Source organism: Bacidia gigantensis (genome assembly GCF_019456465.1).
Source record: "Bacidia gigantensis strain McMullin 20006 chromosome Unknown contig_278, whole genome shotgun sequence".
Classification (NCBI taxonomy): Eukaryota; Fungi; Ascomycota; class Lecanoromycetes; order Lecanorales; family Ramalinaceae; genus Bacidia; species Bacidia gigantensis.
In genome coordinates this window covers 1,510,512-1,530,105 of record NW_025408606.1, presented here as the reverse complement: position 1 = coordinate 1,530,105, position 19,594 = coordinate 1,510,512, and the positions used below count along the sequence as shown (strand labels likewise).

Here is a 19,594-nt window from a genome sequence, read left to right as displayed (position 1 = left end):
GAGCGGCGGCAGGAATGAAAAGAGATATGGGGAATGGAGAACGGGAAAGGGAAACAGGGTGTTGATATCTGGTCATGAGTATACACATATGGTTGAGGAACGGGCATATATTGCAAGCCTCCCACCTGAAGAGACTCTGTGTCTCTGGCTTCTTCCTTTGCTACTTCTATAAAAACACCTTATATACCGTGTTAACTCGCCACTACGCATACTGCTGTGGGATCAAAAATCTTGCTAGCTATCCCCTTCTCCTTAGACATCTAGATTCGCAATGAGAGGCAAGTGGAGAGAACACGGCGGGGGGCTTCAAATATACAGTCCTCAACGTTCTCCCTACCCATACGCGAGTATTACCATGTCCTTTTACCTTAGTCTTGGACCAATTCATAAAGGCCGCAAGCGGCTACCGCATCTTTGATTCTCCGCGTTCTCAGCCTCATCAACTCCATTCAAAGAGTCTGAACGTTAAGATCCCGAGAGAAAACAGAGTATCAATGTAACGAAATAATGTATTATGAACAGCCCGACGTATATACATTCCAAATCCTACACAATCAAAGGGTATCATACTCCGGATTCAACCAAGGCATCGCCCCGCTCTTATGCCTTAACATCGGGCCGAATTTGTGTAACACAGCGAAGGCCGGCACGCTGATGAAGAAAGTTATGATGCCCTGCGCGGCAAAACACCATGTCCAGCCGCTGCGGGCTTGCCAGGAGGCTATGTAGAACTGTAGAAATCATTAGCGGAGTCTTGATTATTTGATTGTAGCAGGAGAAGAAAGGAGGGTTGAAGAAGGGGTTTGGAGACGGGAAAGGGGCCGACTCACCGGATCAATGAAAGCGCTCAGATTCAAAAATACAGAATAGAAAGTTATCACGCTCATACTTTGCAGCGGGTACGAGTCAACCACGTAGCTTGTGACGACCGTGTTCCCCATCTGTATCCCTGCTGCGAAGAGGAAAAACGCGATCTGTCCCACAATCCAGTGGTATCCTTTATCCACACTAACGCCCCAGATAATCAACCCGATCGCGCTCAGTATTGCGGCTGGGTAGCCCAACCACAGCCGCATCTCGGGTGTTCTGATTCCGTTGTTCTTCTTCGCAAGTCGTGAGACGATGATATCGGATAGACGGCCGGAGAAGAAGAATTCGCTGAAAAGAGTGCCGAGCAGCAGGCCAATGAAAAGGAGACCTTGAATTTGCGGCTTGTAGGACACGTAGGCCGCGGGTATCATGGTGATAATGGAAAGGATCCACCAGTACCATGCGTAGCAGTAGATTATGATTGAGATGACAACGACTGGATATTTGGCCGTCAGCCCGAAGCGCAGGAGCGAGTCCCAGGGTTTGGGATGCCTCATTCCAGGGACGGGTTTGATGTTGAGGAAGGGCAGGGCGCTAGTGCGCGGGAGGTCTGTGACGCCGCCAGCCGTCGTGGAGGTAGATTTCTCGGGGTCGCTAGTGACGGAGGAGTGGGGGAGGCGGGCGAGCATCGTGTTGCGCGGATACAACGTCTCTGTCATGAAAGCGATTTCTAGTACCAGCAGCACCGCGAAGAGGATGGCGGTGAACCACTGAATCCACGCGCTACTGACCAAGTCGATAAAGCCGCCGAGTATAGGACCAACGAGAAGACCTGAATCGATGGCGAGGACCCACAGCCCCAGTTTCTGGCCCCGTTGGTACTCGAAGAAGAGGTCGCCTACGACAGCCATGCCGACTGTTGCGCCTGGAGAGACGCCGAAGCCTTGGAAGAAGCGCGCTGCCATGTAGCCACCATAGTTACTGGGCTTGCCGGCGCCGATAGTGGCGAAGAAGGCGATCAGAGTGCCGATTATGAAGATTATGCGGCGGCCATAAATGTCGGATAGGGAGGACCAGACGAGGGGCCCAATGGCGAGTCCGAGGGCCGGGATGGCGACGGTCCAGTTTACTTGGCTGTAAGAGATGCCGAGTTCATCTTGGAGTTGGGGAAATGATGGGACGGTGGTGGTGGTTATGTAGGTGAACATGAAATACCTGGAGTGATAGTTAGATTGAGGCTGTTGACTAATAGAGATACTGCTGACTTGAACATCACTATGCCAAGAATGGCATGCTTCTTGTAAGGCGACCAATTTAGAGGATCGAGAGGGTCTGAGGTTGGTTGTGGGTGCAGTTTGATACCATCGTGGGAGACTGCGAGGTCGTCTGGCTCTGCTTGAAAGTCGGGAGACTTTGAGCCTGTCTTTTCCTGAATGTCGTTTGATGAGTCGACGGCTATTGCCTGTTTCTCGTTTTCTGCCATCTTGTGTATTATCTTCTCATATACAAGTTCCAACGAAAGAAAGCGCAAAGATATATCACGAACAGGAAAGAGATTGCGATGATAGCGACAACGAGCAAGAACAGAAGAGAGTGAAGATCCGAATGAGCAAGAGAGCTCGGGTCCAGATCCTCATGAGCTCACCCACGGAGTGACATGCTGACAAGGGTGTAGCATGGGGTGCAGGGCAATAGCATGGAACTTGCATGGCACCTGCATGATTGGAAATCTTAGTGGATCTCTAGGGTAGACCTTCCCACGTATCATCATCGCGTCTTCCGTATCACTTGCAGATGATGGAGGAACCGAGATCACCTTCCGCTTTTCGAGTACTGGAAGATCCTCCTGGGCCTCGACATGGAGGGCGTTGATTGGCTGAAAAGGGGGCCGATATGCTGCCGTTATCATTGACATATCAGGAAAGTCAGCAATATTGAAGAAGGCGTCATACAATTGCAGGCGAAGAGGCTTGCCAAGGAGAAAAGACGATATAGAGCTGCCGTGTGTCTTTGAGCATGCTCTCAAGCGGTCTGCAGGTATAAGGCAGTAACGAAGGTGAGAGACTCGCCCAGTCTGACGTAGATGCCAAGGCCGGTATTACGGCGGGATTTCTCCGAACCTTCTGCAAAAACAAACGCCCCAAAACTTCAACGTTTTTAATTCTCCTTATAATTGTGCCATACGAAAGCACACAGCACGCGAGCGCATCACCATGCGTGCAGCATGGCGTCCGTCTCCCGAAAGCATCCAGCGGGAAAAGACCCAAAGATACGGATTGTCTCGATTGGCGTTTGGTAGTGGACTTTCCTCCGCTATTTACCCCACGCTATTTAGCTCATCGTCCGAGCTTGGCCGAGATCGCACCGTACATGCAAAGTCTCTGACAGGCTTATGCTCTGACGCATTGCTGGTGAAATGATTGGCTTCGTGCACATGCAGGCTACGGAGATTATCGAGGGCAGTGAGCCACAGCAATGGTATCTCTGGGCCCGCGACCAGGCCTTAGACGTTCGCGCTCTCAGCCAAAATGCGTCGACATCATTCATATTCGGGTATGTCTGACCACACCCGCCGCACCTCCTCTCAATCACTCCGTTCAAGACTGAATGGCCCTCATTGCATGTTGATGCCCTAATTGAATTGTGGTATATTGTATAATCTTGTGCACAGCCTGATGGGGGAAACAGGTGAAGCCCATCCATGGCTTCCAAAATTCATGCGCAAGCTCAAAGTCTGGAAAGAAGACGGCGAATACAATGAAGCAGACGAGCGTTCATCACTACTTCCTAAAGACGCCAACGGCACTCAAGACCCTGAGACCCCCCAAGATGAGGTCAAAGGGAGGTCAACAACTAGGCTTGTGTGGGAAGAGTTCAAGATACTCCTTCGTGGCTCCATCCCCGTCATCCTTGCCTACACCCTTCAGATGTCCCTCCAGACTATATCCGTCGTCATCGTCGGCCGTTCCTCGCCTCATGACCTCTCAGTGGCAGCATTCTCGTACATGTTCGCCATGTGCTCGGGATGGCTGATAGCTTTGGGCGGTACCACGGCAATGGACACAATAGCCTCTGCAACCTTCACAGGTAGCAAAGATCCTCACGATCTAGGCATCGTCCTACAAAGAGCCTTCATCGTCCTTACACTTTTCTTTATTCCTATCGCCGTGCTCTGGGCTTGTGCGGAGCCCTTCTTCCTTGCTCTTGGCCAGAACCCCGATCTGAGTCGTGACAGCGCTCGCTTTCTCTGGTGTTTAATGCCAGGTGCCCTCGGCTATATCTATTTCGAGTGTATGAAAAAATTCTTGCAGGCACAAGGTACCCACCTCATTCACCATCTGTGTTCTCTTTCCACTGGAGACTGACGCTTCACCCAGAAATCATGCGGCCCGGGACCTACATCCTCCTCATCACCTCCCCTTTGAACGCCCTCCTCAATTATCTCTTCATCTACCCCTTGAACCTTGGACTACTTGGTGCCCCCTTCGCCACTAGCATTTCTTACTGGCTCTCTTTCCTCGGTCTCGTCGCATACACTCGTTTCGTTTCTGGTTCTCAACACTGGGGCGGATGGACCACCCGCTCGTTCAGGCCATTTCACAATATCGTCACCTTCGCTCGCCTCGCGGCGCTAGGTTTCATTCATGTTGGGACAGAATGGTGGGCGTTCGAGATTGTTGCGCTTGCTGCTGGGCGATTGGGCCCTCTGCCATTGGCTGCGCAGAGCGTGATTATGACTGCGGATCAAGTCATGAATACTATACCTTTTGGCGTTGGAGTCGCGGCGAGCGCCAGGGTAGGAAACCTCTTGGGAGCAAAAAGTGCAAAGGGAGCCGCAAGGGCAGCCAATACGGCCGCCTGGCTTTCAATCTTCCTTGGAGCGGTAGTTCTGGTGATACTGATGGGAACGAAAAACGTCTTTGCCAAGATTTTCAACGACGATCCGGCTGTGGTGAAATTGACGTCTGAAGTTCTACCTTTTGTGGCATTGTTCCAAATTAGCGATGGTTTGAATGGGAGTTGTGGGGGCAGTTTGAGGGGCATGGGTAGGCAGCATATTGGGGCTGCAGTGAACATTGTCAGCTACTACTGCGGGGCTTTGCCTTTGGGGGTCTGGCTGGCTTTCCATGGATGGGGATTGAAAGGTCTATGGGTTGGGCAATGCATTGCGCTCTACTGCGTCGGAATATTAGAGTGGGCTATTGTGGCCTTCAGTGACTGGGACTACGAGGTGAAAAAATGCTTCGAACGAATGGACCATGACGATGACGAGGACAACGCAATCGACAATGGGGAGAGTCACGAGCGGAGAGATTAACATAGGCGGGATGATGTTACGAAGTACGACATTAGGTATATAGAAAGATGAATGCCCTCAAGAATTGTACATAGAATCTGATGTCCGTCAAGCCATAACAAGCAGCACCCATTGACCAATGTTCTATCTTCAATTGACAGCTGTGTGTTCCTGATCTGCTTCCATCACCTTCCGTTCTTGACTGACGAACCCAACATACGGTAAAAGATAAGCCTTCTGTTCGCGTGCCTTTCGTCACCATCCATCCTTCCCATCCCGCGTTTTTGCCAAGCATCTGCCCCACAAACGTCGATAACGGCTCGAATCGATGATTGTTCCTTCTTACCCATTACTCGATCAAAACCCTCACCGCCTATTGCACCGAGATAGCTGCAGCGGGAGCTATTCTTCTCGCTTGGCCTACCTCCACAGCCATGGGGCTTACCAAATTGTCATCGTCATCATCAGAAGCTTTGCGCGCAAGGCCATCCAGGCACAACAGCCTAGAGCCTCATGCCTCTCGAGTGACTGCTTATTGTCAGGATCGTATATTCCCATCGCCATACATTCTCGTTCAACTGTGACTGCAAACATGTTGTTCAAAGCTTTCTGCGTTCTTGCTCTTTCATCTTGCGTTCTCGCCCATGATGACCACAGTCAAGAGCCCATTGCTGGCCCACACCAGAGCTTATGGTACAATAGTATGGACAAGATACCTGGAGATGGTGGCACACAGGTACTACTACCACTACTGATCCTCAACTGCCCATCACTGACTTATCGCTAGGCCGACTCCGTCTTCTCAGGCATATCTACATTCGGCCGCCTCCCTTACTTTCCCTGCCTCGCCTCCCACGAAGAGAAATACGATATTGCTTTCTTAGGTACGCCTTCCTGTCTCATATAATGTTGCTCTGCACCTCAGGATCCTCCAAAGGGTTCATACCCCATCAAGTTAAATGATGCTGAAGTCGTCCAGGCGCCCCATTCGACACAGGCACATCCTACCGCCCCGGCGCTCGCTTCGGTCCCTCAGGAATCCGTCAAGGTTCCCGCCGCCTAAACCTCTAGTACGTCTCCTACCAACTCACACACCCACCAGGCTTACGCAAAGTCCGTTTCAGCGGTGGCTACAACGTCCCCCTCGGCGTGAACGCCTTCAATAATTGGGCTAAGATCCTCGACTGCGGCGACATACCAGTCACGAGCTACGACAACGCCTACGCTCTCTACCAAATCGAACACGGCCACAATAGCCTCCTCACTCGCACTCCAGCCACAGATGCCACCAAGCCAGGGATAAGTAAGAAAGGCCGTACGTTGCCAAGAATAATCACCCTCGGCGGTGACCACACCATTACCCTCCCTCTCCTGCGCTCCGTCACCGCTGCTTACGGCCCCATCTCCGTTATACACTTCGACTCCCACCTCGACACTTGGCGGCCGAAGGTCTTCGGCGGAGCCCCGACCGAGCAAGCGAGCATTAATCACGGCACCTACTTCTATCATGCGCACCAGGAGGGGCTGTTGGCGAACGACAGCAACATTCACGCTGGCATCCGCACAACACTGAGCGGCATGTCCGACTATGAAAATGACGGCTATTGCGGCTTTGAGATTGTGGAGGCACGCGAAATCGATACTATTGGTACGGAGGCGATCATTCAGAAGATCAGGAAGAGGGTCGGGACAGAGAAGCCAGTGTATTTGAGTATTGATATTGATACTCTGGATCCAGCTTGTATGCTGCCCTGGCTCTTTTCATTCTCCCCTTTAACTATTGTGCTGATGGACGTCTAGTTGCTCCCGCGACTGGCACCCCCGAAACAGGCGGTTGGTCGACCCGCGAGCTGAGGACTATTCTGAGGGGTATCGAAGATGTCAATATTGTGGCGGCTGATATCGTGGAGGTGGCGCCTGCGTATGATACCAATGCTGAGCTGACGACTATGGCGGCAGCGGACGTGCTATTCGAGGTCATAAGCGCTATGGTCAAGAGGGGGCCGTTGAGCGTTGGAGAGAATAAGGCTGGTGGCAAAGAGGGTGGGGCAAAAGCTGAGGTGTGAGCTTGGATTTTAATGATGGGCTGACTTGAGAGGGTAAGGGGTGGGCAGTCTAGGAGGGAGCGGGCGGAAGTCTGTTCATGGGAAAATTGGAGAGAGAGAGAAGATGGGTTGGGAATTTGTACATAAGAGAAATCACATGAGCCATGTTCGTACCATCAAGACTTCAGCGAGCTTTTTGTCCTAAAGAACATGCCTTGATTGGACCTTCATTTGGATTGTGGAGCTCTTATTTGCACCAATTAGGCGCAATGGACCGCCGTAGAGATATTTATCAAAGGATTATTCTCCGGCCAATTTCGCCACATCGACCCTCCCCGTCAATCATTTCTTGACGAGTTGTGTATCGAGGTCTCCTCCTTTGACTGAGTAAGTCCATTGTAGTGTTACCCAAAGTACAAAGTTGAGGCTGCAATCCGGAGCATGAAATCATATTGTCACGAGAGGTCTTGCATGAGATTCAGGCTCGTCCGAGGGTCGATGGGTCGGACGATGGCCGCTCCAAGCCGCTGCAAATCGAAAGAAGGGGCCGTTGCAACCCTCAGGAAAGGACTATAGGGCGGAAGACATGATTCTTGAGGTTCTTAAGACAGCAGAATCTAGCTCGACCATCGTTAAACTCATCGACCATGGGTCGGTCTGGGATGTTGCCCTCTGGACCCTGGCAGAACTTCAAAGGAAGAAACACCAAAAAGGAGCATGCATCTTTGGATCATCATCATTGACTACTATACTGAGAATCTCGTTCGTTTGCGAGACGTAGATGCAGCTCCAATAATTGAAACTCCGGATTCTCCAAGACCCACACGCTCCACATATTACGATTGAAACTTCTTAGTACCACATTGACAGGAGGAATACGTCCAAATCTAATTAAAGACTTGTAGGATATCGATTGCAATGTCAACATACTCCGTTACTTGAAACTTTGAATCAGCCTGGTCTCAGTCTTCTGCCCTCGGTTCATTCCACGCCTCCCTTTACTCTCCTCTTCTTGGCCTGTGATTTTCAGGTAATTGGTCATGATGAGAGGGGCCTTCGGGTCGGCATTCTCATTGTCTGGCTCTCCAATAGCGAAGTATCTTCCGACCAATAGACCAGTATCCCCAGGTCTTACTTCATCCTCACGGTATCCTTCCGGCACCGGCTGAAGAGGCGTCACGAATATCTTTGCCACCTGCTGGTACAAGGACAATTCGACAATCTCATCATTTAACCACCTGACAGCGCTGACTGTAACCTGTTTCGCCTCGATATTCAGCGCCCCATTATGTTCTTGGCACCATGCGCGGTATTCATTCCAAGAACTGGCATCCAGCCCGTTGCCTCCATCAGGATAGAGAGTCTTTGCAATTGGCTCTTCTGACAGATCCCTTTCCTGCCCGATGTTCGCCCGTCTGTTGTCGGCGAGAAGAAGCTGGTCTCGGATAGTCTCGAGTGATTGCTTGAGCTCCTTCTTCTCGTCGCTAAAGAACATCTTCGGATCCACCGTTCCCCAGCGATTCTCAATGGATTTGACGACCCTACGGACGAGCTGACACTCTCGGCTCATACTTCGGACGGCTTCACTTCGGCTGATTGTGCGACCCTCGATCTTGAATGCAACAGCAAGCACACGGCCACAAAGCATGGCTGTATGCTTCGTCAGTCGACCTGTACCTGGCAGCTCGTTCATGAATGCCACATCACTTGGATTCTTCTTGGTCAAGAATCCTTTCACACTTGCTCTTCTCTTCGGATTTGCAAGCAGAGTGTTGAACCTTTGGATATTGTTGTTTAAGAATCGAATGGCCTCATTGAGTTCGGCGCTGACTGGCTCTTCACGAATCAGCAAATCGAAGACTCGTTTGTCAGCTGTAGTCTCTTGTACTGGGTACACTCCAGGGGAGAGGCAGGTGATCTTTTCAATGTCATCAGAGGCAACTATGTATTTGCTGTCATCTGTAAGGACCACGGTGATCTCTTTAAGACCCTCACTCGGGTGCAATTGCATCGGAGGAATCTCATTCATGGTGCGTAGCGTCCCACAGTATTGCAAATGGCTAAAGATCGAGTTGGACTTGAAACCGTCCTCGGGCCATTTCACGATCCAGGACTTGTTTATTCGTCCCATATCTGTGACTGTACCAGGCAATAGATAACCATGTTCCAGTATTCTCATGATGAATATGTCCCACCTTTGGTCATGCACGCTGTCATTGATGGAATTCAGTGGCCAGCCCTCAACAGCTGGTATCTTTCATGAAATGTCAGCCACATTCTGATATGACCGGACTCATCTTACCAAAGACTTCATGAAGACCCGCGGATTGATTGATATCAAAGGAATGACCTTAAGGAACGTGAGCTCTAAGCTGCGTCTATCTGCTTTCAGACCATAGGTTGATTCGAGAAAGTCTTTTATCTCAGCCAAGTCCTCATTGTTGACAAGTGAGAGCAGCAAAACCACCATCTGGAGGAACCGCGGTCTGATGAAAGCTTGGGTGCTGTCATTACTGCCCGAAGGATCCAATGAGTTAAAGTACGACGCGCTCAGCGAGATGATCTCTCGGATCCCTTTACTAGTCTTCACCAAGTCAGCCTAACTCGTACACATGGAAGGATGCATCTGCGAACCGTCAAAGTACGAAACATCGGACTGTGATCAACGCCATATCGTGTTATTTTAGAGCTGATGATTCGAGTCCGGGTCGACATGCGGAAGAGGATCGGGGATCGCGTACACAGCCTGCGAGCGTCTTCGATCATCTGCTCCAACACCAATTTTGTCTCTGAAAAGGACATTTGCGGTCCACCAATAGAGATCATCTTTCTAAACCTGATCATCAGATCTGAAAGCGAACTACCATCGACTTCAACAAGCATCGCTTCCAGATCCCATTGACTTGTTCTCAAATCGGACACGAGCTTGACACGCTTGCTATCGATCGTGACGGCGTCAGGCGCGATCTCTCCAATCATCTTGACCTTCTTGCGACTCAGCCAGTCCTCGTTTCTCCTTCGATCAATGACCTTCCGGACCACCTTCGAAGTTTGTTCAGTCTGTATAATCGACAGATCTTGGGCTACGTCGTGGTTTGTGAGGAGGGAGCCAGCTGTGTTCACACGCCACATTGCATCTTTCTGGTCTGGCGCATTGCCTGCCATATCCGTCTGCTCGAATCGATTGACTTGTGGCTTGTCTGCTCCTGGTAGGAAAGACAAGCCTACCATGAGATTGACGGCCGACTCTTGTACCTCAACAGTGGGTACGCCTCGCACGTATGTTCTTTTAAATTGCTCGTCCGCATGTTTCGCTAGCCTGCTGACCATGAGGTCCGTCTCTTCTGGAGGCAGCATCTTGTTCGTCAAGTCGTCTAGCCATGTGTTTCTGGCTTGGAGAACGCCTTGCTCACGGTGCGATCGTGATACTAGCTGTCCGCCGGATGAACCTTCGAGCAGCAAACTAGGGGTAGCACGCTCAATTCCATCCGCTGAAGACTCATCGTCAGGGAATGTAGGCATCTCGTCCTCTTCCTCCGAGCCATACCCATCTCGATCCGGATGCTGTGCTTGAGCCATACCGCCTTGACCGGGACGGAGAGCAAGAGGAAATATGTTCGACGAGGCTTGCATCATGAGTGACACGTATTTGAATAACCAAGCAAGAATGTCATAGATGATCATCTGGCAAGAGAGGATGAGTTGTCTCGTCCGCAGTGAGATTGGCGGGGTATTGACCGAGCCCGGCGACACGCAAGGCTCCCACGCCTGTGGCGGCGCTCTTTGAAGAGGGTGTCATAAGCCACAGCTTGCTTGCTGGCAAGGTCTCGAACTTGTGTGACTGGGTAGAGGTGCATACGACTAGAGCTCAGCCTGCTGCTTTCGGCAAAATATCATTGGTCACTAGGCAAGGCTCGCCCCCATATTTCGCTATGGCAGGCCTGCGCATTTCCACCAAGCTTGGCCGTGCATAATCGTCTCCTCAATCGAGGTAGCTCTCCTGCAAACCCGCGTCAGTACACAGTGGCGCTCAGACTAACGTGAGAGCACCTGCCCGATGTCACCGGCGGTCCAAGCCTCGTTAGGCTTTCTCGGCAGGCACCAGAATTTCAAATTTTTCTAAAAAGAACCTTCACAATCACGAAGTCTTCTCCAAAATATTCGCTCAAATACTGACCATGAGGTTTTTGCCCGCAATATTCGCCTCGCTCGCTCTTCTCGGCACCAACGTACGTGCGGAGTGCTATTTTCCTGGAGGAGACTATGCCGCCGATCACCGTCCCTGTGACAAGCACGCGTACACATCTCTCTGTTGCGCTCAAGGATATACTTGCTTCGACAATCACCTCTGCATTGTGACGGAAACCAGTGATAGCTTCCCGGGTCTGAAATTGGGGGCGGCCTCTAGAGGGACATGTACGAACCCTAAGGGAAATGATACAGCATGTGGAGACTTCTGCTTGAGTAAGTTCTGATTGCAATTGCATTGAACGGCATGGTTCTAAATTTAAGCACAGACAATCCCGTCAGCGATAACGATGGAACACTCAGCTCCTGTGGAAACAACCAGTGGTGCTGTGGGCCGGACGTCACGTCGGGCAATTGCAGCTGCCAATCTGGCGAGGGCACCTTCAAAGTCAGCGACGGACATGCTTTCGCTATAATCGGAGAGGACGGTGCGCAGGATGGTGCCCCACAAGAGACCAACACCGATACCGTTCCAACAGCGACGAGTGTTTCTGCGCAAGCCAAGAGCTCCGCGTCCTCAAGCACAAAGAGCACAAGTTCAACATCTACAAGCAGCGCTTCAAGCTCAGCAACCCCACCTCCAAAAAAAGATATCAACACCGCTGTCGTCGCAGGAACGAGCACAGCAGTAGGTGTAGCCGCCCTCCTTATCATCGCCCTCCTCATCGTCCTCTTCCGCGTGCGCCGGCATAAAAAACGCCGCGATTCACGCACCAATACAACAGTGACAGGCATGAGCACTCCCGCACGAGTGAGAACCGTTGCACAACCGACCCGACCCCCCTCTCCAAATCCCTACGACAACGTCACCCACGCCACCATGCCGCCAAACCAAGACGGGATTGCACAAGCGAACCGGAGCCAGTTCAACGGATTCATAATACCGGATGGGGATACGGAAGATCGGCGGCAGGGCGAAATGAGGGGTCCGCCGGCTGTAGATCCTTATGATGTTCCGGAGGTCCCGGATCATTTGTTTGGGAATCGTGAGAGGTATGGAATTGGGGTTGGGGCAGGGGGTGGGTTCGGGGATGGAGTCGAAAGTAGGGCTCCTCCACCACCGAGCTATAGGACTAATGCCGCGTCGCCGCCACCGCAGAGGAGAAATGTTCTGAGGAGGCAACGAAGTCGGATATCGGAGGGTTCGCGACTTTCGACTGCTTGAACCTTTGGTATGAATGGGAATGGCGTTATGACTACCCGATAGACAAAAGTCTGCACGAAATTTATCATTACAGCTGACAGAAAGTCTTTGCTCTTCTATTCCTTAGATCTACTATCTATGCTTTCTTGTAAAGGTATCAACATTCATCTACCGCATCCGACATGAAACGATCGAAGATTTCGCAATATATATACACACGTACGCGGTGGACCGTTCAACCTTACCCTCCCCACTCTCCCCCCTCCCTTTCCCTTCCCCCTTTACTATAAAAGCGAAGTGGCAATCCCTAAATTTGACCTGCTCTCATCTCTGCTGCTCACCAAGATATTGCCGGTAAGATTGAAATGAGTCAGAATCGCAAATGATATCCTCCACCCAGGCGAGGGCGAATGTTCCCAATACGTACACACTGCTCTCCTTATTGTGTAAAAGCTTCAGATCACGTGCACCTTTATGAAATACTCTTCGTCGCTATACGTCATACCTTTCCAGACAATCTCAGTCATTTTACTCTATCTACTGTACCACATCATCTTTTCTATGTATATGTTGTGCATTGTAATACGTCGTACATCGCAACACTTTCAATTCACACGAACAAGTCATATTCTTTCAACACCCGTATCATACGTGAAAATCCGCGTGTGGACAAAGACAGCTCCCCTACACCACCCGGTCATCTTTGAAACCGCTGACCGCATCCGGAAATATCTACTCCCTGAACCCTTAGTGATTTCTTTGTCCAAAGACTGTACGACCACCCACCTCACCCAGTTGCACAACCATCCTGGTCTTTATAACAAGAAAACTCTGGGCTTGGGTGCGTTGATCTCACCAAAACTTCACAAGCTATCGCACCAAGAAAACAATTCGAAACCCTAGGCCTTCATCAAGATGGAGACAGATCTAGTAATCAGGTACCTTTACCCTAATCCTTCATCCAAACTCATGGCCAAAGATGCACTGACATGACAAAAGCGTCTCAGCCACCGGCCAGGTCGATGGCATCCTTAAGGACCTGCGTAAAGACGCGCAGGTGGGCAAGTTGGGGGTGCAGGATGTGGTACGACCCCTCCTCCTTTCCTGGTGGGGGTGGAGGGTTGGTAGAGCAAGCTGAGGAAATCACCGTCTAGAAAGCTATCAAATCCCACCCTGCAACCTTCGCGTTCGCGGTGAAGGATAAGAGGGAGTTGGACGCTTGGGCTGGGAAGGGGAGGGCGAGAGCTGATTCGTGAGTCAAAGAATCCCCTTACCTCTTCCGTCTCGCCTTCTGGAAAAGACTGGATTTATGTCCAGGTTAGTGACTGATTGTGGTGGTACACACAGACCATTTGCAGACACTTTCAAGACGCAGATAGCGGGGTATAAGGCGAAAGTGTGGCTTGTGCACGCGACGAGTAATGGTGTTGATGTGGAGGTTGTGGGGAAGGACGGGGAGGGTTTTGCTGGTTAGTATCTCCCGTTCCTTTTGATTGGGTTTGGTTTCTGGTTGTTGAGGGGAAGGAAAGAGGGGAAGGAAGAGATCATATTGAAAGACTGGGCTGACTGTGAGATTGGGGTAGAGCTGGGGTTTAGTGATAAGCTCGGGAAGGGGTATTGGGATGAGATGGATCGGAACTCTTTGTAGCAAGATGTTTGGTGATGAGGTAGGGCAAGGAGAGGTGCTGTCTAGATGAGATCAGGTTGCCTTCGGAGAGTGCTGCAGAATCAGGGAACATTGACTGTTCCAGCGTTGCCAACCGTTTAAATCGTTGGATTTCAAGCTCAAACCAAACGGTTAGCGGCAAAACTGACGGTCTGTCAGTCGGTCTGGAGGGCAGAATGGATTGCTAGCGGTTGAACTGGTTTGACTGATAGTTTGCTAAGACTTTGTATGATCCCCCTGATTAGTTTAAAACACCAAGATAATAGGATTTGAAGCTTTGAAATCCTAAGCTTTAAGTTCGAGGTTTATCTCCTGGTAATAGCTTAGGTCCGAAGCTTATCTCCTGGTGGAAGATCAAGATATCATAAAGCATTAATTAAACCAATTAGTTGAAAGCTCAAACCAAAAAGTGGCTTCGTGATTCCTCGTGAATACCAAATAGGTTTCTTCAACAACCTAGAGGAATGCCCATGGAATCCCCACCGTTTAGATAGCGCGATGTCGGTACTGAAGTCACTCGGTCTTGTGAGTGTAAGAGCCTCAGATCAAGGTGTGCTGGTGCATCGACTCGTCCAATCTGCATGGCGTGACCGTCTCGAAATTGAAGAGAGAGACAAATACTTCATTGCCACAGCTTGCATCCTTGCAGCGGCTGTTGGCGCTAATCTTGAGACTGAGAACTTCGTTTTCCGAAATCAACTGTTAAGTCATGTTACGCATTTTTTGTATCTGAACCATGATCCGCAGGTATTTCTAATACTGAGCGTAGAATAAGCTGGAGCTCTAAGATCTTTGTCGATTGTATTTGGAGAATCTCAGCAGTACCAAAAGGCTCTGGATTTAGAGAACTTAGCGTATCGCCTTAGGGAACGGCTGTTGGGAAAGGAGCATGCTAAGACTCTTCAATCTTTGAGTCGTACAGGTCACTTCTTGTACAATCTTGATCGATGGCATGAGGCGGCCGAAACTTTCCAGTAGGTGGTCGATGCTTATGCTGTCACCCTCGGTCTCAAGCATCCGACGACATTGAAGTCAATGTACAATCTCGCTAATGCGCTGATGAGCCTCGGAAGACTCAAGGATGCTACCTCCATGCTCGGAAGAGTACTAGAAATACGACAGCAAACCTCGAACGGTACCAGCGACGAGCTTCGCAATATTAGAAGCAGTCTCGCTCAGTGCTTTCATCCATCAGGTCGCCATCGATTGGCCATAGCACTAGAAGACTCGAATATGAAGCAGCTAGGCAAGGAACGCGAAAACCCACGTCTGGAAACTCTAGTCTCGATCAGCAATCTAGCTGCCTCATAGGCTGGGATTTGTCAACACGATCACGCTCCAGGTTTTTATGAAGAAAGGGCAGCAATGTCCAAGCAATTATTTGGCAACAAGCATTCTAAAACCGCATTGGCGTTTCACAATCTTGCCACATGCTATACGACGCAAGGTCAACATAAGAAAGCAATTTCTCTGGAAACCCAAGTTATGGATATCACAGAAGAGCAACACGGTCGCACACATCCCCAGACTTTAGAGGCAATGGCTAGATTGGCAGCTGCTTTCGAGTCTGCGGATCGATATCTGGACAGTCTTTCAGTGAGAAGCCAGCTATCGTCGCGTGCTTGCCAGGTCTTTAATCGCGACCACCCTGCACGTTTGTCCGCTATGGAAGAGCTCGCTTTCGCATACGATATCACCGGTCAGTATGACTTGGCCGTTGTGTCTAGACAAGAATGTTATAGACTCGCAAAGGCCATCTTCGGCTCAGACCACGCGACTAGTCTGAGAAATGGCACGAGTCTAAAGTTTTCCTGTGAAAATGCAGGCCGCCGTGAGGATGCTATGAATCTGAAAGAGGAGATACGCCAAATGCAGAACCGAATCAAAGCAGCTAAAGTATCCAATGAGACTGCAGGAAACAAAGGGGCATCTCAGAGCTTGGTCTCTCCTACCGCGCCAGGAGACTATGTGTCAGATGCGGAGTCATCTTCGTCTACGGATTCTGTGTTTTTGCCAGCGCCTTCGGATGACACTATCTCAAGCGTTGAATATGATCATTTTGATGATGTCGCATCCGCATGGACAAGACCTGTAGATGATCATGACCTTCTCCTTGCTTACGAAGATCTTGTTCTGCTCATGGGCAAGGATGCGTTCATTCGGAAGCACACTCAACTATTGAAGAAGTTCCTTGACGACGTCTCGCTTGAGAATCCTCCACAGCGCACTTTGATTGCGAAAGTGAACCGTCGAGGGCAGCGGAGAGCTATTGGAGAGTACATTTGCAACGTTCTCTTGAACTCACCAATGACTACCAATGTATCTGGACCGACCTTGAAGGAGGCCCCATCTTACGAGCCTCTACAGTGGTCGTTACAATCGGAGACAATGAAAAGCATAGACATAACTGAGGCATTGCCGTCTGCGGATGAAGTTTGTTTGAGCCCGGCGAGTGAAGAAAATTTCAGCAACGCAGACGATGTCAATCTGTCCGGTCTTCCCAATCTCCTCCATTCTCTTTTGACGAGCACGCCTGCCTTAGAAAATTATAGTGATACTTTGAAAACCCTTTCCAGCAGCCTATGTTGCCCGCACAGATTCGATTCCGTCCTGAAATTGGGAGACCTCAATTTGGCACAAGGTCTCCTAGAAAGACATTTTGATGCTCTGGCGACAGGGGATCTTGAATGGCTTTGGGAATTGCGAAGCCTAGGCTACGGATCTCACAAAATCGCTGAATTACTCTTAGATGATCAAGCCAAATCGCCATGGATTGTGTTCAGCCCGCCTCCGGCACAAAGTATATCAATCCGGCCTGATTTTCATGTACAGAACTGTGTACATTGGGGTGGGCAGGAACATAGTCTGGCTCCAAGATTGAATACGATACAATTCCAGAAACCGGAGGATACGAGGAGAATCATCGCTGAGCACTGCGGGATCGCTGGAATCATTCCTCACTCTCGCGACTATGGATCTTGGACAGGGTCAGTCAACTTCTTCGATGGAGAGGAATTGACAGTTGCCATTACCTACGCCATGCCTGGCTCTGCTCGCGATCTAGTGGTGCGCATCTGTGATGCTCTACGACGCTTCTGCTGCATAGCTTCATACCTGCAAGAAAAACATCTCTCCTGCAATAGTTTCACCATCTTATGTCATACCGTCTTGGAGAGACAGCCTGTCGTTGAGCTCCAACGGATAGAATTTCAGACTGCCTTCAGTCTTTTTGTCGTCCTAAGCCTACTGTTAAACAATTGGGATAGCCCCAGCTTGATCACTCGATGTTTACCCAGGCTCAAAGCCTTAGCACATCAAATTCTGAGTGGCGTTTGTGGCTCAGAAAACCCCGTCAACGGAGACAGCTTCCCTGACTGTTTGAATCAGGTGGCCCTGGCTGCTCAAGTGCTCAATCTGGGTCTATACTTATTCAGTCAGGCTCACATTGGGATACTGCAGCCATTCTTTCTGCTTAAATCATTATCTCGCATCCACCTTTTTGGTGCTGAGTCTCCCAAAGAGCCATTGACGGAAGCACCTGTACGATTGGAGCCTATAAATCTCACATGTATGGCTGGTGTCACTGGAGGGCATGTCAATGTCTTCAAGTCAACAGGAGGCGGGAAGCTTGACTTTCCTGAGCAAAGACTGGATCTATTCAGTTCTCCCGTTGATCTTGCAGAGACATGGGATGCTTGGCGCTTCGTCAAGGACACCAACGATCCAAACTCAGAAAATATATTGGCAGTGGAAATTGCTGAAGGCTTCGTCAGCTTTCCAGATGAACTTGACGGACCCGAGCCACATGAAAGTGCCATTCTGCGCCTCCATTGGAGCGCAGACGGTCCTTTCGATTTTAAGAGGTCCTTTAATTTGCGCACGAAAGCACTTATCGGCACCAACTTTGTTAATCCCCATTGTCAAATGGACCAACAAAGTAGTTTCATAAAGTCGAACGCTGTGATGGAGCACCTCGGCGCGCATGGCTCGTACTGGGAGCGCAGTGAACTCCAGCTGGGAGTTCAGGGTGGCCAGTATGGAATCTGTGTGCCACATATGGCTTGGGCTAAACGTCCTAGAAAGACTGTCAAGCATATCAATCTGGGGCCGATTATCGACATGTCGTTCCTAGAATCAGACTGGGGCCTTCAGATCAGCTACTGCACTGGATTAGCCAGGAGAGTATCACTTTGCCAACTATTGTCAGACGTGATCCCAATGTTCATAGGCGATCTTCTCCAAGCTCCACAAGGATGGAATATTCTACAACAAGGAAATAGCATGGTCGATGCACTTCGTAGCAACAATTTCAAGGCTTGGTTCGACGAACTCGCGGCTGATCTACAAAACGACACATTGAAAATTATTCGCTACGTTCTTTTGGTACTTCAAGATACCGGCATTGATCACTCTGGTGACTTTCTCATGGCAGTGTGGCCTCAGAAGGACAACCCACGTGCGTGCTTCAAGATCCCCTGCAAAGAAGTGACTCTCTGGGCACGAATGCTACAAGATTCGCCAACGTGTGCGACCTTTGCATACATTACACCGCTCTGTATAGAAACAAATGAATGGAAATGCCAGGGTCTGCCAATAGCACCTTGGTATAATAGAAGCGCAATCCTTAACACAGCAGTCCGCCCCCATGCCACTCAGAAATCCGGAATGCCTTCTCGGAGCGAGTGGACCCTTAGGCACGAACAGAGCTATCTCATCGACACACCAGACCGATCTCTCATAGGCAAGGTTACAAGATCATTTTCACCAATGGAACTCGCGCATCCCACCTGCCTTGATGTGTCAAAGAGCAAGATACCTCCACTAACCCGCTTGAGAATGACGGAATATCTGCGGGAGAAGCAATCACTGAATGATCAGGCTCAAGTTGTTGTCGTTTTGACAAATATATCATACTTGCCTGTATGACAACCTCATCTAGACGGCTCGACAGCACTATCTCAACAGATCGGGCTTGATCTTTGCAAGCCAAATGAGCTATTGCTGTCAACCAAAAACTGAATCTGGTCTTCTTTCACCACTGATGGGCTCGAGCTCAACAATATCCTAAGGATTCTTGGTTGATTGCAAACGGCGTCATCTCTGTCAAAGTCGACCTTTTCGCGAAAAAGAACCCCGGGTCTAGAACAATAGCCACTGGTTTCGTAGATAGGAATAATAATACAGTGAGATCTAGATGGCTCAGCGCAGTGACCTCATTTTGCTTTCCTGAGCCCTCAATTGTCCCATCATTATATCCGTTAACGCCGAGAGATAACTTCATCCGGAAAGATAGCCACCGCTCTTGAATTACTGAATAACAACGAGATAGATTTCAATAGTCCCAATTAGAGCTATTGGGTTGGGTCTTCCAAAAAGCCATAAAG

General features: G+C 49.9%; 7 protein-coding genes across 7 annotated transcripts; 4 read left to right on the top strand and 3 right to left on the bottom strand.

The window, feature by feature from the left end:
* Positions 1–554: 554 nt before the first annotated feature.
* KY384_007933 (uncharacterized protein) lies at positions 555–2,293 on the bottom strand (the record flags this gene model as incomplete). The annotated part of the gene is made up of 3 exons (XM_044816422.1): positions 555–731; positions 831–2,025; positions 2,076–2,293. The coding sequence occupies 3 exons, from the start codon at positions 2,291–2,293 to the stop codon at positions 555–557; spliced, it is 1,590 nt and encodes a 529-aa protein (XP_044667062.1).
* A 933-nt stretch (positions 2,294–3,226) lies between these two features.
* KY384_007932 (uncharacterized protein) lies at positions 3,227–5,128 on the top strand (the record flags this gene model as incomplete). The annotated part of the gene is made up of 3 exons (XM_044816421.1): positions 3,227–3,363; positions 3,482–4,128; positions 4,188–5,128. 3 exons carry the CDS (start codon positions 3,227–3,229, stop codon positions 5,126–5,128), a joined length of 1,725 nt encoding a protein of 574 aa, XP_044667061.1.
* A 682-nt stretch (positions 5,129–5,810) lies between these two features.
* On the top strand, positions 5,811–7,173 carry KY384_007931 (uncharacterized protein; the record flags this gene model as incomplete). Its single annotated transcript, XM_044816420.1, has 5 exons — positions 5,811–5,843; positions 5,895–5,991; positions 6,087–6,155; positions 6,210–6,848; positions 6,908–7,173. The coding sequence occupies 5 exons, from the start codon at positions 5,811–5,813 to the stop codon at positions 7,171–7,173; spliced, it is 1,104 nt and encodes a 367-aa protein (XP_044667060.1).
* A 913-nt stretch (positions 7,174–8,086) lies between these two features.
* KY384_007930 (uncharacterized protein) lies at positions 8,087–9,331 on the bottom strand (the record flags this gene model as incomplete). Its single annotated transcript, XM_044816419.1, has 1 exon — positions 8,087–9,331. One exon carries the CDS (start codon positions 9,329–9,331, stop codon positions 8,087–8,089), a length of 1,245 nt encoding a protein of 414 aa, XP_044667059.1.
* Positions 9,332–9,835: 504 nt separating this feature from the next.
* On the bottom strand, positions 9,836–10,836 carry KY384_007929 (uncharacterized protein; the record flags this gene model as incomplete). Its single annotated transcript, XM_044816418.1, has 2 exons — positions 9,836–9,939; positions 10,017–10,836. The coding sequence occupies 2 exons, from the start codon at positions 10,834–10,836 to the stop codon at positions 9,836–9,838; spliced, it is 924 nt and encodes a 307-aa protein (XP_044667058.1).
* Positions 10,837–11,647: 811 nt separating this feature from the next.
* Positions 11,648–12,565, top strand: KY384_007928 (uncharacterized protein; the record flags this gene model as incomplete). Its single annotated transcript, XM_044816417.1, has 1 exon — positions 11,648–12,565. The coding sequence occupies one exon, from the start codon at positions 11,648–11,650 to the stop codon at positions 12,563–12,565; it is 918 nt and encodes a 305-aa protein (XP_044667057.1).
* A 3,010-nt stretch (positions 12,566–15,575) lies between these two features.
* On the top strand, positions 15,576–19,136 carry KY384_007927 (uncharacterized protein; the record flags this gene model as incomplete). The annotated part of the gene is made up of 1 exon (XM_044816416.1): positions 15,576–19,136. One exon carries the CDS (start codon positions 15,576–15,578, stop codon positions 19,134–19,136), a length of 3,561 nt encoding a protein of 1,186 aa, XP_044667056.1.
* Positions 19,137–19,594: the final 458 nt, after the last annotated feature.